General features: G+C 35.9%; 2 protein-coding genes across 3 annotated transcripts in view; one reads left to right on the top strand and one right to left on the bottom strand.

Annotated features, from left to right (window-relative positions):
• Nucleotides 1-581: 581 nt before the first annotated feature.
• On the bottom strand, nt 582-7259 carry LOC125658639 (low density lipoprotein receptor adapter protein 1-B-like). Its single transcript, XM_056150403.1, has one exon. The coding sequence runs from the start codon at nt 1641-1643 to the stop codon at nt 840-842; it is 804 nt and encodes a 267-aa protein (XP_056006378.1). The 5' UTR covers nt 1644-7259; the 3' UTR covers nt 582-839.
• A 3255-nt stretch (nt 7260-10514) lies between these two features.
• Nucleotides 10515-27608, top strand: part of LOC125658218 (F-box-like/WD repeat-containing protein TBL1XR1) — a 33948-nt gene continuing 16854 nt past the window's right edge. The window contains exons 1-4 of one of the 2 annotated variants that reach the window (XM_048889382.2): nt 10632-10804; nt 10894-10916; nt 11767-11882; nt 19042-19187. In XM_048889382.2, coding sequence (XP_048745339.1) covers nt 11825-11882; nt 19042-19187 — 204 coding nt within the window. In that variant the 5' untranslated portion in view covers nt 10632-10804; nt 10894-10916; nt 11767-11824. Of the gene's footprint in view, nt 10917-11766; nt 11883-19041; nt 19188-27608 lie in introns of both variants that reach the window. The other variant, XM_048889381.2, reaches the window with a different exon arrangement.

Raw genomic sequence — 27608 nt, 5'->3', positions numbered from 1 at the left:
TAATGTAAATATTGCGTGAAATACACCCACACGAACACGAGGCATGCATATAAATCCATGAAGCCTTACTCCGCTCGAGCTCCGGTGTAGTAAAATGGAGAATCTACAACACACAAGGACACTTCATCAGACTAGCTATAAACTTGAATCTTTTAGATATATATAAGAAGCCCTAATGACTAATCAGACTGTCAAAGTTTCGGGACGACCTGTCCCTCCTATTATGCAAGTTAGGGTGAAATTGGCTAAATGGTTCTTAAAAAATCGTGGAAGGGAAAAGTTGACGATGACGAGGAGAGACCTCGTGATTAGATTCCCTAGATCCGCCACTCAGATAACACTCCCCTAGATCCGCCACTAGAATAACAATTTTAAACGATGCTAGTATAAAGTGATTGCGTACAATCTCATAACACTCCTCTACATCCGCCACTCAAGATTCGAATATGTACAACCCTGTCATATTCACCCCTCTAGATCCGCCATTAGAGTGACAGTTTTTACATGATGTGAATGCATTCCTCTTGCTCAGTCCACCTACAGTCACATAAAATACAATTACAGTGCATCTTGAAACCATCTTGTTGCTTAGAGTCTTTTAATTCTAATATCAGATATGCAAATTAAAACAATTAACAAAGACTTCAACCTCTCCTTGTCATTTACATAAACTATAAAGCGTACAGCCCACGCCTCCTAGTCCTCGTCCATTGTTATCCACGCTTATAGAGGTTCAATGTATGGAGGTGATCTTTTATCCTACACGATAAATATACTATGTACAAATATCACAGTTAGACTAGGTCTCATACATATATACATGTAGTAATATCAAGGTGTTAATAGAGCACTTCCTGTTCCGCTAATTGCACTTCTGTCCCTACAGAAACCGTAACGACATCCGGAGCGGTAGGAATATCATTGCAGTTATTGCTTTTAGAAACAGTGTCCAAATCAGAATCCATTATTTTTAGTGAGCTATTCAATTCATTTGTCAAGTCGTTCATATCCGTCTGACATTCTGAATCGCGTCTGAACAATTCCCGGCCACCATTTGAATGTGATTCGTGAACGGATCCGGATTCACTACTATGTATCGAGTCAGAATCCGGTTGTGAGGCGATGTCTTTTCGGAAACTTGACTGCTTACTTTGTGCTTGTCCCTTGGTTCCAATTTTTTTGCTTTCGCGTTCTTCCCTGTTTTTCAATGTTTTCCATTCTTTGTAAGCTATCTGGAAGGCTCTAGACATCACGAGAGCCATGGACTTGGCCTCCTCTTTGCTACCACAGATAACGGCGTGACATTGTAGAGACGGGGATTCCGAATCCTTACAAATCCAGCAGAATATTCTCTCATTGATGGTGACGTCAGCATTACAGAATGAAATGTTTTCTATTGGATAAAATCTGCCTTGTTCTTTTTTCTTGTCCGACCCTTTAATGGTTATTCCACTAGTATTTATAATGATGGTCATCTTTTTCAGTTCCCTTTCTTCCCCGGCATTGTCCCAGAGTTTCTGGACGGGGCCGGTTGTACATCCCTGCCCACTGGCAACAAACGTCTCGGCAAACCCGATGTACCTGGCCCTGAAGACCGGGTCAGTTTCGGTGATTCGGGCACGAACTTTGGTAGCACTCCACATTGTTTACGATCAGTGCGCACAATAAATATTTTTTAACTTCCCCAAATGGAATTATCCTGCATTGCCATGTCACTTTTCTCTGATCCGCTGTAAAGCACTTGCACTGTCTAAGTGAAATTGAAGCACCATATATCAAAAGGCGGGATTGTCCACTGATTTTCCTCTCAGTGACGTGAAAAAGATAATTTGCATGTTTGAACACGGTAGAAACTTTTCAATAACTGCTGTCTGATAAGATAACGCCAGTTACCCTTCGACAGACCATTTGTATTCAACTGAAATCGACCGGTTCTTTCTGTTTGTCTGAAACAAAGAGGCCCCGCCTCCCTGGCTGTGGTATGAATTTTGTAATTATAGGTGCCATAAAAACACAGCGATGATGAACACCGTATCATGCAGACAACGGTCCTTTTTAAACTGTCAATCTGCGAAAAGACACTACACGGTCAGCTATTAATTTTTGTTTACACTATCTAAAACTCCCGAATCTATCCCAAAGTCCTCAATCTCCCTGAATTAACTTAAACAGGGGACTTCTGTATATCTACAAATCTTATTCGACGAGGTGAAATTTCAGGTAGTGATTGATAGTAGGTTGTAAATTCTCTCTCGTAAACCTTAGATATGGCTTTTTGTTTCTCCTTTTCAAATGACTGATCGCATTTATTCAAGTTTAGGTTTTATTATGCTAATTAGCTGACAGTGAAAAGATATTATGCAAGAAATTGTCACTGATAAGAATTGTCCAAGGTTTGAAGATCTCAGGTATGCACAGTCTTTTGTGCTTAATGTTAAATCAACGTTGACCTTGAAATACTAAAACGCCAATTTAACTTCAATCGACGTTATACATCAAACGTCGAATTAACGTGGTCACCTTTGATTTGAAATAAGAATAACCAATACGAGGTCGAATATAACTCGAGTGCGCATGACAGCGCAGCTTTTTATTTTGTTGGTGCGATATTATAACTTTCTTAAGTATTGTGTTTTTAATGCAAAATCAAATATACCCGTAACGTACACGCGCTTTTAAAATATTAATTGATTGAAATGCTTAAACGGACTACCGTGCAAAACATGGGATTGAAATTGTAAATTTTGAAGTTTCATCCCACTTCACAAGCACATGTATCAAACAAACAGAATGACACGTGATGACACGTGATATATGCCGAAAAGAGAAACACCGTGGAGCGTCACCCTTGGCTAGCGAAAATATGTTTTTCATTTGTGATGTCAAATGTTTTGACCGGAACAAATGACAGTCATGAACGCTGTATATTTCCAATCTCGCGAATTAATGTCCCGCTGTTTTAAGGGGTTACTTTATCAATTTTCTTAAAAGTCACAAGGGTACAAATTGTTATATGCAAGCATTCTCGTGTATAGATTGAAGTTTGTTAAGATCATGGGCCAATATGCACAGTCACTCTACGAATACATACAGTTTCACATTGAAGTAAAACCGGTCGATCCAGCTCAGTGGTAGATCGTAACAGGCAGGTCGTGAGTTCGAGCCCCGCTCCTGCCATGGCCACGTCAAACCAATGGCGTAAACATAGACCCCTGTGTTGATTTATTGCTTCATCAGTCATCGCCAAACGCTCGCCATTTAAAAGTAAGAATATTGGGTATTTCTGATATGACGTTAAAAATGAAAGTCCTGTGTCGCGGCAGGCGTTGACACAGTAAAGAACCCTCTCTGCTATGGCCGTAAGCACTAGGCATAGGTCTAAATTTGTAGTACTTCACCTGCAACTGGTGACGTCTCAATATGAGTGAAAAACTCTCGACGGAACGTGAAACAAACCACTAATCAACCAACCATTGAAATAAGGTTGTTCTTAAGGATAGAATTTTAGAATTTTTGTCTTTCTTTTTTATATCAATGGTTGGTTGATTAGATCTAGTTGTTTGTTTTATGTCCCGTCGAGAGTTTTTCACTCCTATTGAGACGTCACCAGTTAGATATGCATCCTCATTTACTGTACAAATGTACATTCAAATTGACAGCAAGGGTCACATTATGGGTTTTAAAGATTAAATTAAGAAATGATTTTCATTTCTGAATATATTTTCATGAAGGTATAAATTGCAACGCTTAGTACCGGCAAAATTTAAACGTTGCAATCCATGCCCTCGTGCATTTTCAAAAAAGGGATATTTTTTTTTATTTACATTCTTTTTTTCTCTCGGAATTCCCAGCTGTTAGAATAGACACACTATATTCATTAAGAATCACACGTGCATTGTTTACAACTTCTACGTATTCATGAGGAAATGGCTATCATTACAATTTGTAAAGATACCAAAGGCAAAGACAATGGAAATGTAAATATGCATTCTTGCAACATCTAAAGGTACTTGTGAATATATAGTATCGCCATGTAGCATATATTCATGCTTATTTAGTCCATAAACCCCGGGTCAAGGGCGGGACCACGATAGGGGTGTAACGTTTAGCTAAGGACAAGTTTTTTGAAGTCTCCTTCTCAAGAACCACAGGGGCATAATCTATCAAATGAATGCCCAAGCATCCTCACATGGTGTGAATTCATTCACCGTGAGCGCCGGTGCTAGAGTAGGGTTGTGACTGGAACTAATGCTTTACATGAGAAAAAAAGAAGCATTTTCTTCTTCCTTCAACTTTTGTTTTCGCTCGATCGCGTAAATTTGCTCTCAAAATACTGAACATCCTGTTTCATTAACTGAACATTGGGAATCGTGTTCATCCTGATTATCAACTGAACATTGGGAATAGTGGTTGAAAAATGGGAAGAGTGTTCAAAGCATCCATATAATTTGATCGGATGCAAAGGGTTTTAAATTGCACATGCGTTCTTCAGAACCCACACTCACTTGTAAGATTCCATTTCCATGTAAACCTGCCAAAAAATGAGTGTTTAAAAATATTGCTGATGGTCGTCATGTGAACGTTTCGTCTTGTCAGTATGGTAGCACAGGTGCTTGTGGATAGGACTTCCGGTACCCCCCTTCTTGTATTTTTAAATGTTCAATTCCTTGGGGTATTTCGGACGTATTTTTGATAAAATATGTAACTTCAGAGTTTATATATTTCAATGGAGTACACAAATCTCGAATAGAAACCGTTTTTAAAAATGTCACATCACCGATCATAAGGCCAATTCAACTTAATTAGTAGATTATCATCTACAGTCACCAAACAGTATGGGGCGGGTGGGAGGATTTTATTTTTCTATTTTTATTTTCTGAGAAAATATTTTGTCAACAGAAGTGCGTCATTTAATCATAAATGCTATATGGATATCAATCTATGCTTATTTCACAGACGAATTCCAGGTTAAGCTTTAATTTCAAACACAGAAAGATACCAAACTTCTTCAAGATTTACACTCGTTAGAACACGAGAAATTAAGAAAACCATACATATATGATATATATATTTTCTTCACCGTTCACGTAGCTTTTCACTTTGCTATACCGGAGTTGGGCATGAACATTTTCTGGAAATCGCAAGTTTTGCAAAATAAAAAAATTTGGGGCGGTCCGATTTTTAAGGGGCGAGCGGGGATGATAATCTATCAATTAAGTTGAATTGGCCTAATATACAGTGGCGGATTTAAAATTTTCAAATTTAAGGTAAATCGTGGTATCTTGTTTAGAAAAATGTACTAAACGATAACAGAAGCAATAATTTCTTCCACTCCCGGAGAAATGAATAACAAAATCTTTTGATTTCTTGAAATATTTTTCTGGGAGAACTTCATTTTTTCCAAAAACCCTTAAAAATTTTCGTCATTTTTATTAATTTCACCTTATAAAAAATGATAGAAAATAGTACCAATGAGTAAATAGGAGACATATTTCAAGCTCTATAAAACCTGCAAAATCCAGGAGCTTCGCCCCCTGGGCCCCCACCCTGGGTCTATCTTGTTACACCCGGAGACACACATGACAAGGACTAGAGATGTCCACGCCCCTCTATCTTGTTACACCCGGACCCACATGACAAGGACTAGAGATGTCCACGCCCCTCTATCTTGTTACACCCGGAGACACATGACAAGGACTAGAGATGTCCACGCCCCTCTATCTTGTTACACCCGGAGACACACATGACAAGGACTAGAGATGTCCACGCCCCTCTATCTTGTTACACCCGGGGACACATAGGACAAGGACTAGAGATGTCCACGCTCTTCTATCCTGGACTTTTTTCTCCGCCCTCTACAAAAGGTTTATAAGTCTGAGAGATTTAGTCATTCTGTGATTTGTATCACGTGCATTGTCCACTTTCTGTAAATACGTTGTATCTTTGATTTTTTAATTACTTTTGCTAAAATTGATATGATTCTTTCTTTTTTTCAATATTCTGTACATATGATTACAGTTAACTTGTCATAATGTATTGATTATACACGTGGAATGTATCAATTTAAGTTGAAAGGGAAGGGGGTGAATTAATATTGTGACAATGCGGACAATTTTCCATTGGTAATGATTAAAAGCAGCTCTTTGATCCGCCCCCCCCCCCCCCCCATTTTTTTAATTGTCGCTCAGTATATCTAGTTTCTTGAGAGAGCATCTTAAACGTACAAGGACGGTTTGGGCCCGATGAAAGAAGCATTACATAGGTCTGGTAAGTAAATATTTAATCGTATTGTTTTGACTATTCAGTTGCGATATTTTAATTGATAGGGAGGGGGGGGGGGGTCATATGTACTCTTTTAAGATTTACAGATGATCGGCGTTAAGAATATTTTTTAGACGACACGGGACCTTTTTATCGACGTCTGCTCCCTGGAACCTCGGAGAACCATCCGGTATGTCACGACACACAGAATGTGAGAATTTATAAAAATGAAAACTTTTATAATGCCAATTTTGCCACAAAAAAGGGGGAGACTGTAAAGAAATTATGCTAATCACAGCGATTGGAAGACGCAACACGGCTGTACTGCATAGGAGGCGTACCCGAGGCAGAACGTAACGATCGCAGAACGTAACGGTCACAGAACCGCGTGAATGTGAAAATACACCAGAAGAAGAATGCTGGCAGGATTCCGGTGTATTTAAATCATTATTGCGAAAAAGCTGTACACTATGGCGGATCTAAGGGGAGGGGATTTAGGGGGGATGTAAACCCACCCCCTTTGGTTGAACATTTTAATGGTCAATTTTTGCCAATTAGTCTCTTCAATCCCCTTTATTTGGACGAAAAAGGTTTCAAACTTGGATCGCTTCCCCCCTTTCCTTGAAAATTTTCTGGATCCGGGATCAGTTCACGGAAGGCCATTTTGTGGGTGTCATCCAACTCAACACCCGTTTTCTATAACCGCCAATTTTCCTTTTTATTTGGATCGAAGTAAATGTGTGGATCCTTTTGTCTGGAATTAAAAATACATGTAACTGAGAAAATTTCAAACTTCAATTTTTATTCAAATTTTCAAGTAGGAAAAAACATACACACGCACGCACGCACGCACGCAACAGAACTATCTAGTGGTTTCGAATATTTATTTCGTAAAATAAATCAAATACACTGTTTTATGTTTATTTTTTATTTTATTTTATTATTATTTTTTTTTTTTAGACATTTGATTTCATTTGAACGTATTTTATTGTATCTAATATATACAAAAGGACCAGAAGCAAGTTCGTACAACCTACGAGTTCTTCTCCTTATAACCTAATACATGTAACACACAATTATCAGTATATATATACACACACACAGAATACAATAATGGTAAGTGTTCTGCAGATAAACTATGCAATATGAAATGATCATCAGCTAAAGCTTTTAGTTTCAATAATAGCCAATTAATTTTAGATCGTTATGTGTAGTTTGCTAATACCACACTGTGTATTCGGCTCGGACAGTACGGAAGATAGCTCCGCCCACAGAAAATGAAACTTTCACACACACAGACACAAATGAAGAAGAAAAAATATGAAACCTATTTAATTTAAAAAAAGAAAGAAGATACTTGTTATATTTCATGATTACTCATCAGACTTGGTCAGTTTTGAAGACGACGCTGTTAGGAATGTATTTCGTACTTTTATTCATAGACATTTGTATTTTGAAATGAAAGACAACTCTGGCTATAAATATAAGGCCAAACAAAAGTTTGGAGTTATTAACCTTGTGCAATATACGGAAATTTATAGGTGGCGCTTTGGATTACTGCGTTCCAAATAAAATCGCTAATTACAGAAAATTAATGTGTTACGTATTTTTCATACTTCATGTCAAGAAAAATATTTGAAAAAGAATAAATTCAGGTTGTATAAAAGTTTGGTAATGAATAATGGATGTTTATAATGAAATTTTATCATCTAAGTTGTCAGCTGGGAGTAGTGGCGTGCTCCTGTAATCCAGCTACTTGGAGGCTAGAGTTGGTGGACTGTTTGAGGGTAGGGGTTCTGCCTATCGGTGTTCTATGTCGATCGGGCGTCCGCGCTAAGCTCAGCATCAATATGGTGGGCCCGGGGGAGCCCAGGCTCACCAGGTTGTCTAAGGAGGGACGTACTGGTCCAGGGTGGAAACACAGCAGACAAAAGTTCCCGTGTTGAGCAGTAGTGGGATCGCGCCCGTGAATAGGCGCCGGTGGGTAGCCTGTCCAATAAAGCGGAACCCAATTCTTTTTCCATAATTTCCTTCTTTTTCTGAAATTTACTGCACAAGGTTAGAAAAATTGCTGTTGTTTTTTTAAAAAAATTTTAAGAGGGGGGGGGGGGGGGGGGTGAATAGGTGTAACATTTTCTTTCTGCGTTTACTCAAAACTCTAACGCCTGATGATTTCAAGTTTTAATATATTTCGTTAAATTGATAATTACTAGTATTACAACTAAACTGTCTTTTTTTTTCTTTAAAAAGAATAAATGATTTGCTGTTTATCAGTTTTATTTCAAATTCTCTTATTTCCGACACCATCCTATATATCGTCTGAACGTGTGTTAACATGCATGTGCATCTACACACAGCTTGCAGTTTTATATGCAATTGACAGATCTCCAATATGCGCCACCAGTCTTCAAACCCGTTATCTTCAAAACAATGTGCGTGGCAAAAAAAACTATTTTTAGGTTACACGCTCCATGTGAACAATCTTTGTAAAAACAATATAGTGCATTTCGTAAAAGTTAAGACTTTGAAATGTCCCCTCTCCCTGGGGACTAGCCCGACAGTGGGAAGCACTGATAAGTACTACTAGCTGGTCAAGTTTCTCAACATTAAATTTTTTGAATTATTTTGATATTAGAAAATGCTGTTTATTTGGCGAAGGAGAATCAAGTTATGTTAATGTAAGGAGCACGTAACAATAGGAACAACACTCGGCATTCACCAAAACCGTTCCTACAAGTATTTATTTCACCAAGTCGCACTTGTTAGGAGCACATTATACACGGTGTATTGAACATGAATGATGACAATAAATATACAGCATGGCTTACACAGTCACGTTTGTCGTCATTTCCACAATTTTATAGTGCAGATGGTTTTTCATAATTAATCATGGATGACCTCCATGTTTCCGCGAATGCCCCACTTTCAGTAATATATTTCCATGTGTGAACTTGTCAGGTGAATATCGGTTTCAGTAAAGACTGGCGAGGCCCATTTCTCGCTAGGAGTTCATGTAAACGTAAATATTTTTTTCATGAATAACAAATAAAATATGACACTGACGACCCCCACCCCCCCCCCCTTTAAAAAAATCACCAAGCATGACGTTGGGTTGATGAGTATAAAGTTGATGCGGTGTTCTCTGAGCATCGCGTGTGAGGACGCATTTACACGCACGCTATTTCTTGATTGTATTAGGTGTTGATTAATAATAGTGTCCAGAGTGGGGGGGGGGGGGGGGATACAAATCTGATTATATACAATAAGATGGCCATTCCAGCTGAACCGGGAAGTGCACTCGAATAGAGAGCTCCTGTCCCCTTTTTATTACGGACCAGCAAAACTATTAAAGAACCTGTCCTTACCCTACATAAAACTGATTCAAATCTACTCAATATGAACGAATTTCGAATGAAGCCTGCGCGTCTATTTAAATTACCATTGAGGATCTAGATGTAATTTATAAAGTTTAAAAGGGTTACAACTCGTAATTGGGATTTCCTAGAGATACGGGGTGTAAATATCTAGGCCTATGAAATAAAATGTTTGCATTTAAAATTAAAGTTCTTGAAAGTTACAAGTTATCAAAATTAAATAAATAGAACGTAATGCACAAAGAATTTGAGATAGAACATCATTAAAACTAGCAAATATAGCTCGTATGATAATCTTACGAAATTAAAAAAAAAATCAATTTTCTCAGAAGATGTCAAATTTGGTGTAAGCAAGGCTATATTAAAAAAGAAATCCCCGTCTTGGGCCTCGAAAGCTATCTATGCCAACTTGGAATCGTCGATTTTATATGATGTCAAGGGAAAGGAGGTTAAGCGTACCCGCTGATTAATCGAAATATATGAAAACAGTTGTAATTGCAATGATATGCCAAATTGACAATTAAAATTTTAAACAGTATTTATCTTTGATTCGGACATTTGAGTCTTACCTTTCCATATAAACATTAAATCACATTATGTGCACCCCGGAAAATGGAACTGCCTTGAGTCATCGTTTGAAGAACTCTTTTTCACTAAAAGGGTTTTTAAAAAGTTAAAATTTCAAGATTGACATATCTGGTTACTATGCTTATCATGGTTATATATAAGATAGATACATGTATTTTACTGTTTTGGTTTTTCATCGCACTCTTGACGTCATTCTTCTCTACACCAGTTTATGGGGACTTCTTTCGTGTATCGATGCGCATGAATACTTCTTTACGTATTTTGCAGAATTTTGACATGTATTGCCGTGCATTTGGTATGTAGTCCCATGTATAACATATAAAAAGTATTTGAAAAGACAGTTTAGCTGATGATAATAAATATGAAGATATTACTACGATATAGATGCGCGTGAAAAATATAGTGCACTCTTTATTACACCTTCCGCCATTGAACAGACAAGAAGGACGAGCAGTCGCGGAATACACAGTGTAGAAATTGGAACGATTATGCAGAATATTGTGGTTTACTGAATCAAAGTGATTATAATTTGGATTTTTCAGTATCGAAGGTTTCAAAAGAAAGCTGTTTGAACAGACGGAGTACGTTTTCAATCGACTAGTTTGCCTTTATTCGTAAATTAATGTTGTTATAGTCCGTTTTATAGTTTTCCAATCGATTTTTTTTAAAGGTTTGGATTCCCAACTATATTTGGTAAGTTGTATTTTATTATTAAAGACAAAGAATGCGTTATAAGTTTTGATGGTAAATTAATTTAAGTAAAAGAAAGAAGTGTAACATATCTTTATGGCAGAGGCATTGCGGATGCTAATTTTAAAAACACCTTGAGATGTAAATTCATCTATAGAGGTATACTAAATTTTCTATTGCTGATTTCACTTCTGGTTGATTAAAAAAGATGTTTTGAATGCTTTGGGTTATAGTGTGTTTCGAAAGAGGTGGGAAGCGCGAAGGCATTGCTCAGCTATCGGTGACCTGGAGTATAGTCTATTTCAGCTACCCTCTTTCACGTGATTTTATAGTCTGTTTTGATATATTAGGAACGTATTGTGCCTCGGATTGCAGTCAAGCCTTGCATGTCATTTAAATTTACACAGGATTTTGCTATTCAAAATCGAACTAGTGTAAAGCAGTGACTACTGACTTTGAATCAGAAAGGATATTGAATGAGGCAAAAGTTATAAAGTTTGTTAAGCCTAGCTGCCTTGGGGCATTCTACTGGGGAAAAAAAAATTTAATCTTGCAAACTGATCTTTCTAGGAATAACATTGTTTAAAACTCATTCTTTTGCCAATTTATTTATAACTTTGCAGAAGCATGTGTTCTCTTCACTAGACTATTTAGAGTCTAATGACATCCAGAGAAACAATTGAATCAATGTTAACTTTAACATAGAAATGAGGAAGAATGAGATTTTGTCTGCCTATCTACCAAAGCTTTTACATAAGAACAAATTGAAATGTTTTAAACATGGCCTGATGATTCAGGTAGACTGTACTCTCCTGACCAATTTTTTCAGAGATCTTTTTTTTTTTTTTTTCAGGCAGGCTGTAAAAGCAGCCTTTGCAATGAAAATTTGTGGCTTCTAAAACCCAAGAATCATGAGTTTTACAAGCGACGAGGTCAACTTTCTAGTATACAGATATCTTCAGGAGTCAGGTTTGTATTAACTGCTGCTATAAAAGTTTACTAAGGCACACCCACCCACCCTTTTCTTTCCCATTATGGTACAGATTCAGTTTTATAGAGACAGAACAAAAGGAGTGGCTTGTGACATCTTCCATACCGTCATTACTTCTAGGCATAGGAAACTTCCCATGCAGACAACATTTGTATCTTAGTTTAGCATATTAATTCTTAAAGAAAGAATGGCAATAGGCTCACAACAACCTGTTAGCTATTTCAGTTTTTGTAGGATTGAAAGTAATGTGCTCTCGGGCTTTGGAGGTTGAGGCTTATTGCTTTGATTAGAAGAATTGATCACACAGTCATTTGGGACCAAGGGGGTATATTTATACATAAATGTTCAGGTCTAATTTATTTGCATTACAGAGCTGGTCGTAGGTGTGTTCAAACTGATGAGTATATATATATATATATATATATAGAGAGAGAGAGAGAGAGAGAGAGAGAGAGAGGCTGAGCTGTTAGGTCTTGATAGAGGCTATTTGGGTCCCACAATTTTTCGTGTTGGGTCATCATCAAAAATATTTTTGTTTGATGTACTCCGACCCACATTTTTTAAGGTGGGTCGGTAGGTAGGTGTTTTTTTTTTTTTTAATGTCATGAAATTTTTTTAATATTTTGTTTTGAAAAAAGGAGAATTTTCTATTTTTCAAGGGAACCAAAAAAAATAATAAAAATAAAAAAAAATGAAATTTTAAATTGCTGAAAAAAATGATCGGGTAGGAGCAAATTTGACGAATCGGTCGGAGTACATCATACAAATCAATTTTAATTTTTGGCCTTGTGTGTGACATACTTGAAATCAACCAAATATAGTACATTGGCAATCAACAGCTTTTAAAATAATTTGTTATGTAATATTCTGCATTTTTTTCCCTCTTATATAACTGATACCGGCGAACAGTACAATTCCCAATCCCGATTAATATTGATTTTTTTATTTTCAATTTTGAGGCTAGAAAATACTCAGAAACAAACTGGGCCACATTTAAAAATATGTTTGTTTCCCCTCTCCCGACCCTAAATTTCAGAGGAAGGTCGGTAGGTAGGTAAAAAGTTTTTTTTTTTTTAGCTAGCAGAATTTTATTTATTATGAAATTCCCATAACCATTAACAATGCCCGATACCAAACGTCGTGAAGCACATCATCCATGTTTCCTCATCAAACTCGTATAGTCAGTTCTCGCGTAAATTCTGCTTTGATTGCCACGTTTTGCAATTAGGGAAGGTGTCAATATTTCGGACAGTACTTCATGTATTTTGGAAATGCTCATTATCTAACCACTAAACTTAGGCATTGGACTACATGTATACATATTGGTTGATTCGACGAACATTGGGTTTCATCAGAATTTTCTCTGCTATTTATGCCACATACTAACACTTAAATAAAATTAGGGAGAATGTTGCAACTATGGACAATGGTGTTAGTTTTGGACACATGGTGTTATAAAATTGGTAAACTCGGTTGCTGTCTTTTATTTATGGTTCACTGACATTTTATGCTTTTGTTTTTTGCACATTATCTTAATTTGTATATGATAGTGATTTTGATTATATTTTTAAATGATATCGGTAGATCTAGTTTACCAGAAAACGTTTCAACGGGACTTGATTTTGCCGATCAAACAAAATGGATGCTGACATCAACCAATCAGAGCTGAGTTACACATGTGCATATAATTAGGTGTTTTCCAGTTTGTAAATATAGCATTAGTTCAGAAATAAGTTAAATTGAAAATGCTTCTGATTGACTGTCAAAAATATCGCATCCGTCCAAAATATCAACACTTTCCCCTACTGAAGAACACAACTTGCACCCTGGATGCCCCGAATTCTCTTGTTTCCTCGCTCCTCGTATAGACAACATTTCTCCATCTCGATCTTGCAGATCACTAGTCCGAATTGCGAGCCGAATTCAATGTTAAACTCACTTGTAACTAATCAATAAAACAATCATGATTCTTGTACTTATTAATATCGATTAAAAGAAAATATCAATCCAAAATTCGATATTAAACAGAAACCAACAGTTGTAGTCAACCGAATTTTCACTGCCATTTGAACAAACGAGTCTCGTGACTCAAAACAAAGCTCGACAGTTTGATAAAATGTTTTCAAGAGACTGTTTATGTGATGAAAGAACCCATAAAATCGATATTAGTAAGTACAAGAAGAATCGTTTTATTGATTAGTTATGAGCTTAAAATTGAATTCGGCTTGTAAGTATTTGAAATCAGCCAGAGAATGCCGCCTCCAGCTGGAGGCGGCGAAATTTCTAGATTTCGGACCAGAACACCTCCTGTATTCGTATTATTATTTTTTAATTTTGGATCGAAACCAAAGAAGATATAGAAAATTTTTGTCATTATAAAATACTGATCTGCACCAGAAACGACCTTGAAATTTTCTTAAAATAAAAAAAAAAACTTCACCAGAATGGCGTAATAAAAACTTAAGGGTCGGTGTGAATTTTCAGACTCGGTCGGGCGAGGGGAAACAAACAATATTTTTATTTTGGCCCTGGCTGGTGAGTGTTTGTACTTCAAGGATCGTAATTCCAGGGCTCAACATTAACATATGCCTGTCAGTCTGTGACTGGTTAAAAGTCTGGTGGACTGACTTTTGTTTTAGTCTGTCTAATGGGACTGGTTAATTTTCTAAAGCATCATTTTGGAAAATATACTTCTGAAATCTTGTACACACATTTGGCATAGATCTACTTTGATCTGTAGATATCAGATGATTCTGACTCGTAAATTATAAATCCCACATAAGTGTTACTAGGGATGAAACGATTGTCACCGATGATCGATTGTCGGTTGTTCAGAGACCTACGATGCTATTAATCGATTACAAAATAAAAGTCGCCGACATCGTTGACCAAACCAAATCCGGAAATCACTTCAGCTTTCTTCAAATTTTATTTGCTGTATGTCAAACCCGATCAAAAATAAGCAAACAAAATGGCGGGAGATGTGAAGGACAGTAAGAACAACGGCATTCAACAATCAAATAAAGGAGCCTATCTCTGATATCTTTAATACATTGAGATTATAGATAAATTCCATTACTTCATATATTGAAATTCTGATTTATTCAGCTGTGAACAAATGAGACAAAGAAGAATTCAAATGCTGTTTCCATACATTTAATGATTCTGTTATGTATTTTGAGGGGAAAACACTTAAATGCCAATTCCGATTATAATCGATTATTAATCGATTACATTTGTCCGATTATTGCCGATAATCGATTATGGTTTTTGGTCCGATTGCCCATCACTAAGTGTTACATTAATGTCTGAGGCATATTGAGTTAAATTTCATTTAGATAACATTAACGGAATATGTTTAATTATTTCTGAAAAACTGTCGAACTGGTAATTTTTTCTGCAGACTGGTTGATATTATACCCCATCAGTCCGGTTGGACTGGTGACATAAAAAGCTAGCTTCAAGCCCTGAATTTGCTTTGTATGAAATGTTGTATGAATTAGCTCATTTCTTCACTTCCTCTTAATTAGAAAGTGCAGGAAAGATCATCACAGCACTTTTTGGACCAGGTCACCTTTCATTGGGAAAATAATTGTTGCCACAGTCAGTTGATTTTTATTAGTAGGGGAAAATTGAGTTATAAAATTTTAAACAGAAGAATAACAAAAAAAAACCCACATTTTCATTTATATTTATCAGACCTCGATATTTTCCCTGCCAGTTTACATTGTTCAATATATTTTTGATATATCCTCTTCTGTAATTAAATAGGAATTGTATGTATTTTGAAAGATCATAAACATGTGCACAGAAGACTCCATAGTGAGGCTTAAATCCAAATATGAGACTCCCTGTATGGGCTATGGATAAACTGTAATACTCAGGTGACTGTTAAGGCCCGTGGGCCCCTTGTATTTCTATTTATAAGATTGATTAACCATTGATTTATAATTTTTCTGAGGATGTATACTGTGTATTGGATATCAAACTGAGTTTATTTTGTTCCTATTACAAATTGGAATTGCACTTAACCAAGTTGTGAAATAATTTGATGATTAGCTTGTAGATATTCTATTTGCAGAAGAAAGGAGTAGCAAGCATTTTTTGAACTTTAGTAGCTGATTTGACTGACTTTGGGTCAGGTTTTGAAGCTACACTAGGTAGCATTAGTGGGAAAATACTTTACTAATATTGAAATTAATCAGTTAAATAATGTTTGTAAGGGGTATTACAATACAGATCATTAAAATCCATTGGTTCTGGTTTTGTTTTGTAAATTAGAATTGGCAGACATTTATAACAGGGACTCTGTATCACACCGATGTCAGATTATTTTCACCATGGAGAAGATATCACTAAAATCAGGTTGTTAAATTGATGTGAAATAACTCAGTTGGAAATATTCTATGTTCAAATTGTTGTCTCTCTCGTCTGCTGATACCAGAAAAACAACACACTATGCAGCATTGTCTCTTCTTCTTTTATACCAGCAAACAAAACTACCCTCTTATCCAGGCATTTTTTACATGTAAACAGCTCGAGTAGTGCACATCAGAAAATACTCTCGGCTACCAACATCAACATCCAGTTCTTTACTGCAGTTCTTTTGTAAACAATTGAGGATTTTTACATATATTGCACATGGAAAAATTATTCTACTACAACAGACTTAAGTTTGATTTATAAATTGAAGAATTAATTTCTAGAGTTAATTCATAACGTGCAACCTTTCCAAACATGAAATAAAACCTGGAAAGGGGTGCAGTTAAAAAAAACAAAAACAGCATTCTGAGAAACTGACAAAACTATATGACACTTGCAGGCCAAAATGAGGAAGAGAATTTTTCAAGTTTCACAAACTCTGATAAAGTTGTTCCAGTTTTTTTTCTGTGATGTTTTTGTTGGGCATGTAAATATTTGCCCAAACTGGTGCAATGGTGGATACACCTGCCCAAAGGGCATGTGTTAAAAAATAATTTCATGAATGCTGGGTGTACAGTAAATATAAGGAAAATCTGACAGCCATAGTTTTACTAGCATTATAAATGAGTTGCTGCTATCTTTTGTGTGCGTGTTTTTTGGGGTTTTTTTTTCTTCTTTTCATATTTTACAGAGCCATGTATTTGAATTAGAAAGATTGTTTTGAACTGCTGTGAATGATGGTCCATGATCAAAGTGAAAATAATTTGATGATATAAATGTTTCCCACTTGCTGTTGAAACATTTTTTAATCGATCATGGAAATCAATTTTTAATCAAAATCAGTCAATTACAAAATTGTTAATGTTTCATTAAGTACAGAGTGATATAGAAAGGGAATACTATGATTTCATTGGTAGGAAACTACACCCTCTACAACTGATGTTGAATCCATTAGTAAACATATAATTCCATTAAAAGCCTTGTAAAATGTGTAAACGTGTATATGATTTAGCGAATCATGACATACAGTTAGTGTCATTCCCAGATCAGCTGTACTAGAATAAAGTCTTAGTGAATCATTCACAGATCAGCTGTACTAGAATAAAGTCTTAGTGAATCATGGTGTACAGTCAGAGTCATTACCAGATCAGCTGTACTAGAATAAAGTCTTAGTGAATCATGATGTACAGTTAGAATCATTACCAGATCAGCTGTACTAGAATAAAGTCTTAGTGAATCATTCACAGATCAGCTGTACTAGAATAAAGTCTTAGTGAATCATGATGTAGTTAGAGTCATTCCCAGATCAACTGTACTAGAATAAAGTCTTAGTGAATCATGGTGTACAGTTAAGAATCATCCCAGATCAGCTGTACTAGAATAAAGTCTTAGTGAATCATGATGTAGTTAGAGTCATTCCCAGATCAGCTGTACTAGAATAAAGTCTTAGTGAATCATGATGTAGTTAGAGTCATTCCCAGATCAGCTGTACTAGAATAAAGTCTTAGTGAATCATGGTGTACAGTTAGAGTCATTCCCAGATCAGCTGTACTAGAATAAAGTCTTGGTGAATCATGACATACAGTTAGTGTCATTACCAGATCAGCTGTACTAGAATAAAGTCTTAGTGAATTATTCACAGATCAGCTGTACTAGAATAAAGTCTTAGTGAATCATGATGTAGTTAGAGTCATTCCCAGATCAGCTGTACTAGAATAAAGTCTTAGTGAATCATTCACAGATCAGCTGTACTAGAATAAAGTCTTAGTGAATCATGGTGTACAGTTAGAATCATCCCAGATCAGCAGTACTGAATTTTAAAAAAAATATATTTTTTGTCAATAACATTAACTGTACTTCCATGACATTGAAGATAACAAAACAGTACTAATGCAGATCTTATACTATTTGGTAAAACGGTGTGTAGTGACAGAATTTTATTTCACTTAAAATCTGCCAGGTTTAGACATGCATGCATTGACCTAGTAATGTGCGTGATCAATGAATTATAAGATCATTCACCCTAGCTATAAATGCAGTGCAGGAAATGTTTGTCACAGGGTACAAGTTGTTCCTTGTTAAATGCCATTAGGCCTTGCAGCAATGTTTTAAGTGGCTTGGTTGGTTTTTTTTTGTGTTTTTTTTTTTTAAGTAATCTAGGCAAATCTATTTATTGCTGGTTTGACTGTTGAAATGAGTATGTGTCAACAATCAAGGAAAGGTTTATGAGTTTCATATATGTCGGTATCAAAAGCAAATTTTTAGGAAATGTCCTTCACAACATTGTCTATCAGACTGGGGAGGGCCATAGAGGTTAGGAAAAGTGATATTTGGAAAAAAATATAATCAAGTTTATTTAGTTTTACAGCTAAAAGAAAATTTTAACCAGAAATAACAGTAGTTGGAAATTTTTCAAGATTTGACTTAATTCATAGTTCCCAAAGTTATTTCTAAGCCCCGCCCCCTTGCATTATTTTCCATAAATCTGCATCACAAAGGAACATGGCGGCTAATTCAACATTTACAACAGACTTGGTTGTAGATTTATTGCAGTATGTCGAATTGAGAAAACTTATACTGTTTTTCTCTGACACTGAAAATGGGGTCTGTTGTTGGTCCAAATTCGATAGAATCAAGTCCTGTAAAAAGCCACATATTGTTCAACTGTCTGTCACTGAAGAAGCATTTGAGTATATCATTTAACAAACATTGTAGGCTTTGTGCACTCTGCATACACCTTTGGAATTGAGAGCCACATCAGCCAGTCCAACATCAATGGAGCCTTGGTGCCCCCAGCTGCTCTTCTGAATATCATAATGAAGGGTCTACAGTACACTGAGGCTGAGATCAGCATAGGAGAGGTGAGCGCCCACAAAATGGTGTCAATTCATTTATTTGGTTTGATATATTTTCCCAAAAAGAACACAATTCTTTATAATGTTTATTGATTTACATGACATTTTGTATGAAAATTTATTTTTTTTTAGCTAATATTGAAGATCTTACTTCCGTTATCTTTTTGTCTTATCATATTCACCGTGATACTCATTTCTGTAATGCCATGAAATGTCACACGGTCCCGATTGTTTGTTGCGGGTTGCATGTCATATAAACCAAACAGCATAACAAAAGAAAACATGAAAATACTTTTCAAATAAAAGGTGTTCTGTTGTAGTCAGTGGGGGACTAAATTTTGATGTGGGTCCCTATAAATTTTGTAAGGTTCAGTAGCCTACATGGCTACCAAAGTTTTCAAGTTAGTTTCAAACCCTGTAACTTGTGTGCAATTTCAAAAACTGCCTATACTCCTAGTATAGTTCTCTTATACTTTTACTGATTTTTAGTGTTAATAGATAAGGAGGAGGGGGGGGGGGGGGTCATGGAGGTTCTTCCATTTTGGATTTAATAACATGTTATGCTAGGACGAATGTGATTGTTTTCAATTTTTTCAATCCTGGTATATTTCATTTTGACCAATCATCAAGAGCACCTTTATTTATTGAATGTAAATGTATATTTGAGTAATGTTGATGTCGGCTGAAGGAAAGATATTTTTATTGGGGGGTGGGGGGGGGGGGTATTAATTCTCACTGATTATGGAACCGAACTAACTGTGTTGCTTATGTTTTGGAGATTAAATTTTTAAGTACAAAAACATAAAGTTTAATGCACTGTAGCACAATTTATCGTTTTGTTTTTATAGAAAAAGGGTACAGGGTTTGACACTAAGGCACGTCCGACCGACCGAGTCTACTAAATGATAGGTCCGGTCGGGTAAAATGTCGATAAACTAGTCCGACTGGTCGTGTTGAAAAGATGAATAAAAAACTTTACTTTAAACCATAAGATATTTTATTCTTAACTCCCTCAATACCTGTTAAGAGTTTGCGAGCAATTTTGAACCGATTGATGACATAATCTTTATTTTCAGTTCTACTATATTAGTCACTGTCGGAATTGATGTTTTAGGACATTTATTCAAATACTTTGAATGTTAAAGGGACTGGTTCACGTTGAACAGAAAAAAAAAGGAAAAGGTTGGGATGAAACAAAGCAGGGCTTATGAAATAGAAAAAAATAAAACGGTAGAGGTCATTTTATTTTAGCAAATGGACTTAATGAATTTCTGCGCCGGATAGAATTTAAAGAAACAGAAAATGCGTTTAATTGAAAATAAAATCATCAAATTGAAATACGAGACTTTTTTTTTTTTTAGAGACTATTCAATTCTTTTTATTTCAAACTTCATTTAAATTAGGTATTTATATATGAAGAAATCCCCAGGGTTTTTTTTTCTGGAAAGTTGGTCAGGGCTAGTGGATGTAAGGTCAGGTCTATTAAATATCATTTGAAGTAGCCCGACTGGTCTAGTGCTCAAAAAAGTAAATGTCAAACCCTGGGGTATTTGAAAAAGGGGGTCATGTTGGTTTGCAGCTGTTCTAAGAACAAGTGTTGTCCACTCAATATCTTGCGAATGCTTCTCTTGACAGATGCTTACAGCTGCGTTTGATGATTACAAGAGACTAAATGATATTACGACTAGAAATCATGTTACAAATGAAATTCTCAAAAGCAGTTACACGACAGGAAGATTATCAATGTTGGTTGTGAGGATAACTGGCAAAGACAAGGCATAGCTTTAAAAGAGAAACTAAAAGTAAAAGACAAAGGCATAGCCTTAAAAGAGAAAGTAAAAGACAAGGACATAGCTTTAAAAGAGAAACTAAAAGTAAAAGACAAGGACATAGCTTTAAAAGAGAAACTAAAAGTAAAAGACAAGGACATAGCTTTAAAAGAGAAACTAAAAGTAAAAGACAAAGGCATAGCTTTAAAAGAGAAACTAAAAGTAAAAGTCAAAAGCATAGCTTTAAAAGAGAAACTAAAAGTAAAAGACAAAGGTATAGCTTTAAAAGAGAAACTAAAAGTGAAGTCATTAGACATTTTGAAATCTACATTTCGTAATTGTTCACACGATTTTTTTTATTAAAAAGATCAATAACTAAGTCCAGAATATGAATTGATATAAAAGTCTGGTGAACTGTACTTCTTTTCTTTAGTTAAATGAGGAAAGACTATGAAATACATGAGTTTCAGAAATTCCCAATTAATAAAGTTATGCAGTCAAATTTACAAAATTTTGAATTTCTTCATGCCCTTTTAATAGAGATTTAAACTGGTAGATATTCAAAACCTTGTAAACCGAAAGATTTTCAACATTCAAGTTGTCCTTTTTGCACATCTGTAGTAGAAGATGAATGACATTTCATCTATGACTGTACTAAATGCGAAGATATAAGACAAAATGTGTTACGCAAACCTATGCTACATGTATACCAATTTCAACATTGAGAAAGAAAATCAATTCATTGTTACAGTAAAGAGTTGTGTAACCTCAATAATTTTGTTCAAACCAGGAAGTTATGTGAGTATTTATGGGTGTGTTTTTAAGTAATTAAAGTACAGTTCATCCCCAATGGTCCGCTGTTTAAGTGTGTCTTTACTGTATCTAGCAACTGGGAAGTGATTAGAAAAGTTCTCGGGGCCTGGCCTGGATTTCTCAAAAAGAACTTAAGTCAAAACTTGGACTTAAGTCTGAGATTTTACTCAAATTTTGACTGATCAAATAGAAGAAAATTCAAACTTAAGTTTGAGATTTTTTCGAGAAATTCAAGCCAGATTATTCAATTCCACAGGTTTCATAAACCAGATTTGAAATGGTTTATGTGTATTTACTGGGTATTGTTTACTGTGAAAAAAGACATTGGGGTCTAGTACTTTTTCTTAAGTTTAATTTACTGGGTATTGTTTACTGTGGAGAAAGACATTGGGGTCCAGTACTGTTTCTTAAGTTTTTGTGTGTGTTGTATCAAGTCAACACCACTAGTTCAAAATCATATACTAGTATAATTCACAAAGTAGTCAAGAGTAGATGGTCGTTTACTGCAAAGTTTGAATTTATTATGGGTTCAGATTTCCTCCATTCTTTATGTACTGTACAATAACATCCTTGACTCAAGAACCTACATAGAAAAGGTGAGGATATTCAAATTGAGAAAGTAATAGAATTGATAATAACACATATCTTGACCTATATATCTATTTTGCAACAGTTGTTATAGATTTGCTAGGATTCAGTCGTGTTAGTCAACATGAACTTCTGTGTACATTATTTTGTGAATGCCCTTTTGTTATTATCTCTGAATAGTTTAACTTAGAAGTGTAGACTATTTATTATTACAGAAGATGTCATAGAGAGATAGCATTTGAAAAATATGATATGGTAGCACAGAGAGTTCACCAAGATAAGACCCCCCCTAGCACATGAAAAAGTCCTGGTTAGATAACCTGTGGATTGGTTAGTGATAACGGCTGTTTTAGTGTAAATAAGTGGTAGAATGTTGGCCTTTGACCTTTCTTAACTCCACCCATACTTTACCAAGCCTGATCTATCTGACATGCCCTGTCACATCTGTTTGATAATACAAATGCGACCCTGTTCATCTGTTGTAGTGGGTAAAACACCAGTGATGGCATTTCACATCTGAAAGAAGATCAATTATTTGACCTTTCACAAGCTGAATTTATGGGTCTAGGATATCTGAGGCAGCTCTAATCAATTTGAGTTGCATAATGTTAAGTCCTTGTCTACCACTGGAGGATTGCCTTGCTGATTTTTTTTTTTTTATTTCTTTGTACTGATTAATGTAGGCAGTCCTGTCTGCCATGACCGAATTGTCTCCTGTCAAAACAAAACATGCAAACTCTCCGTATCAGAAAATACCTATGCAGTCCCAGTGCAGCACTCTCTTATAACACAAAACCCATCAGGTAGCACGATAAAAAAGATTGCAAACATTCACAACCTATGCTGTTTCAATGTAGTTTTCTCTAGCGTGTTGGTATTATGGGGATATGAAAACAATGGATGTAATGGGGGTGGGGATTTTCATAATACTCAGGTCTGATTGGCCAAGAAATATTTGGAAAAAAGTTTCCTTGTGGGAGTAAAAATCAGAAATCTCCAGGAATATCTAGCAACAAAAACATTACTTGACAACAGATGATATTAAACAAAAGGCCCATGGGCAACATCGCTTACCTGAGTCACCTTGGCCCATATCTGAAGATTTTCTCTACATATTTGCATGTAAAACTTTGATCCCCTATTGTGGCCCCATCCTACCCTTGGGGTCATGATTTTAAGAAACTAGAATCTGCTCTATGTCAAGAAGCTTTCATGTAAATTTCAGCTTTTCTGGCCCAGTGGTTCTTGAGAACTGGCCCCACCCTAATTTTGCATTTTTGTGATTATCTCCCCTTTGAAGGGAGCATGGCCCTTCATTTAAAAAAAACTTTATTCCCCTTCACCCAAGGATGATTTGTATCAAGTTTGGTTGAATTTGGCTCAGTGGTTCTGGAGAAAAATCAAAAGTATGAAAAGTCTACAGATAGACGGACAGACAACGGGCAATGGATGATCAAGGAAAGCTCACTTGAGCTTTCTATCAGCATAAAAATTTATATATCTATAATTTGAGATAAAACATATTTTTTGTATAAAGTATATAAGCTTTCATGTCAAGTTGAAAAGTCTCTCTTGCACAAATAGTCCTTGGTAGTATCTCTGTACATACATACAGGGAATAAATGTGTGGTAGAATCGCTGTATACAGACAGGGAATAAATGTGTGGTAGAATCGCTGTATACATACAGGGAATAAATGTGTGGTAGAATCGCTGTATACAGACAGGGAATAAATGTGTGGTAGAATCGCGGTATACAGACAGGGAATAAATGTGTGGTAGAATCGCTGTATACAGACAGGGAATAAATATGTGGTAGAATCGCTGTATACATACAGGGAATAAATGTGTGGTAGAATCGCTGTATACAGACAGGGAATAAATGTGTGGTAGAAATACTGTATACATACAGGGAATAAATGTGTGGTAGAATCGCTGATAAATGTGTGGTACAATCGCTGTATACAGACAGGGAATAAATGTGTGGTAGAATCACTGTATACAGACAGGGAATAAGTGTGTGGTAGAATCGCTGTATACAGACAGGGAATAAATGTGTGGTAGAATCGCGGTATACAGACAGGGAATAAATGTGTGGGCTCTTTGTATTATCGGCAGAGATGGGGTAATCGTAATAGTAATCGTAATCAATTACTTTGGCAAAGTAATCATAATTTATGATTACAATAATGATTACAATGATTACTTTATATTTATATTAAAATAATTATTTAATAGATAACAGTTAGAGCTTATGTATGTTATGTGTGCCATCATAAGATTTATCCATATCTATATGATATTATACTTACAGTATTTGCATGTATTCAATAGCAACTAAGGTCTAAATCTGTTTAAATTAAACTTAATAATCTGAACTAGTATACCCTGTATCATTTACTGTACATCTCATTGATCTCATGTTACTTAATGAGTATGAGCTCACTCCTAATTAGTAGTTCACTATACTGTGCTCTATTGTTAATTAGCATCTTTCATCTTTTCTGTGGATTATATAATGTATCTTATTAATAAAACCAGTAAATATTTGTTGTTTTTCTTGTTCAAAAGCATGTAATCATGATTACTTTTCACAGTAATTGTAATCAATTACTTTCAAAATATGTGTAATCGTAATTGTAATCAAAGATTTTCAAAGTAATCGTAATCAATTACATTTACAATGTAATCGCCCCATCTCTGAAATTTATCGGGGATATACAGTGGAAGCATGGCTGAGGGTACCTTGGGTGTATATATCCTGCTATAACAGATATACAAACTAGATGGTCATCTTTAAATATAATCAAATTTATTTTACAACTTTTTGACAAAAATTCATCATCATACTTCAGAATTGTTTTTTTAAATACTGTTAGAAACTTGATTGTTCAGGGGAAACAAGCAGCTGGTCAAGCGACAAGGGTGACAGAAAGCGGAGAGAGAGAAGAGTAATTGGTCAAGGGACAAGGCTGACAGAAAGTGGAGAGAGAGAAGAGTAATTGGTCAAGCGACAAGGCTGACAGAAAGCGGAGAGAGAGAAGAGTAATTGGTCAAGTGACAAGGCTGACAGAAAGTGGAGAGAGAGAAGAGTAATTGGTCAAGCCACAAGGCTGACAGAAAGTGGAGAGAGAGAAGAGTAAGTGGTCAAGCCATAAACAAGGCTGACAGAAATTGGAGAGAGAGAAGAGTAATTGGTCAAACCATAAACAAGGCTGACTGAAAGCAGAGAGAGAGAGGAGTAATTAGTCAAGCCACAAGGCTGACAGAAAGCGGAGAGAGAGAAGAGTAATTGGTCAAACCATAAACAAGGCTGACTGAAAGCAGAGAGAGAGAGGAGTAATTAGTCAAGCCACAAGGCTGACAGAAAGTGGAGAGAGAGAAGAGTAATTGGTCAAACCATAAACAAGGCTGACTGAAAGCAGAGAGAGAGAGGAGTAATTAGTCAAGCCACAAGGCTGACAGAAAGCGGAGAGAGAAAAGAGTAATTAGTCAAGCCACAAGGCTGACAGAAAGCGGAGAGAGAAAAGAGTAATTGGTCAAGCCACAAGGCTGACAGAAAGCGGAGAGAGAGAAGAGTAATTGGTCAAACCATAAACAAGGCTGACTGAAAGCAGAGAGAGAGAGGAGTAATTAGTCAAGCCACAAGGCTGACAGAAAGCAGAGAGAGAGAAGAGTAATTGGTCAAACCATAAACAAGGCTGACTGAAAGCAGAGAGAGAGGGGAGTAATTAGTCAAGCCACAAGGCTGACAGAAAGCGGAGAGAAAGAAGAGTAATTAGTCAAACCACAAGGCTGACAGAAAGCGGAGAGAGAGAAGAGTAATTGGTCAAGCCACAAGGCTGACAGAAAGCGGAGAGAGAGACGAGTAATTAGTCAAGCCACAAGGCTGACAGAAAGCGGAGAGAGAGAAGAGTAATTAGTCAAGCCACAAGGCTGACAGAAAGTGGAGAGAGAGAAGATAATTGGTCAAACCATAAACAAGGCTGACTGAAAGCAGAGAGAGAGAAGAGTAATTAGTCAAGCGACAAGGCTGACAGAAAGTGGAGAGAGAGGAGTAATCAGTATGAAATTGCTTGTGTCTTCTTGAATTCAGCTGCATACAGGCAATTCTGGGGTGGGCAAAATCAATTCATTGGGAACTAATTGCTCAATTTGGATAACATTGATTTTGATATGTATGTGCCCTACATATAAATTCTAAACTAGCCCATTGGACTATTGGATCAGTAAGATCTAGCTTAAAGGGGTGAAGTTCAGGTTCTGATGTACTGTTACTGTAAAGCTTTGTTTATCTTGAAACTAAATACTTACCTCATGATACAATGAATGCAAGTATCCCAATATTTTGCTATGTACTGAGTCATTTTTCTATGCCATACATATTAATATTTAGGTTATCAAAATAAGTGTGCCCTTTCAAAACAAACTGATGTTTATTTAAACTTGGAAATAGAATATCATCTGAGTCGGCATTCTCAGAACAATGTAGCGCTGAGAGTAGTTACTAGGACTATTAAAGGCCCCTTTCTGCCATACACTTTTAATGTCGACCTCTAACAGAATGTACTAATTAGTTGTCACAGAATCCCGATTTTGATTGAAAAAGAGGTGAAGAAATACAAGATAACAAAGAAAATAGTTATTATCTTTATCCAATCGAGATTTTACTACCAAGTGATCCAGTATAGAAAGTGAACTGAGAAGTGACACAGTTACAGTATATTTATTCACAGTTTGAAATGAGTTCTTTCCCTTATCCTCAGAGATTAAGTGAAGAAAAAACAACTTTTCACTTCTAGTATACACTTCATGTACCAATCATTTGATTTAATTGCTGGGACGTTTGAATAATCTGAAGCTCTTTTACTGTCGGCCAGTGTCAGGGCAATGTGACTACATGCAAAGCATTTCATGTAAAAGATTAAATTACCAAGGATATCAACTGAAAACCTACAGTCCTTTGTGTGAAAACTACAAAGTCCATTGTTGAAAAACTTGGACATTTTTATTAAAAATGGAGGCAAAAGAATATAAGTGGTTAACTGTGTGATATGCATATTAATACAGCATTTTCATGGCCTAGTCATACCGAGAGGCAGATTGTTTTTGTTTCTGTCCGTTTTGACTTCAATGTTGGACAATATGAAAGTGGATGAAAGGTCAAGATCAAAGACAGGTCAACGTAAAAAAAAAATATATATATATGCACTGGACTTTGTCACGGTCAATGTGTTTCGTGTATACTGGACTTTTTC

The sequence above is a fragment of the Ostrea edulis genome, chromosome 9 (assembly GCF_947568905.1).
Source record: "Ostrea edulis chromosome 9, xbOstEdul1.1, whole genome shotgun sequence".
Taxonomy (NCBI): domain Eukaryota; kingdom Metazoa; phylum Mollusca; class Bivalvia; order Ostreida; family Ostreidae; genus Ostrea; species Ostrea edulis.
This window is presented reverse-complemented; position numbering and strand designations above follow the sequence as displayed.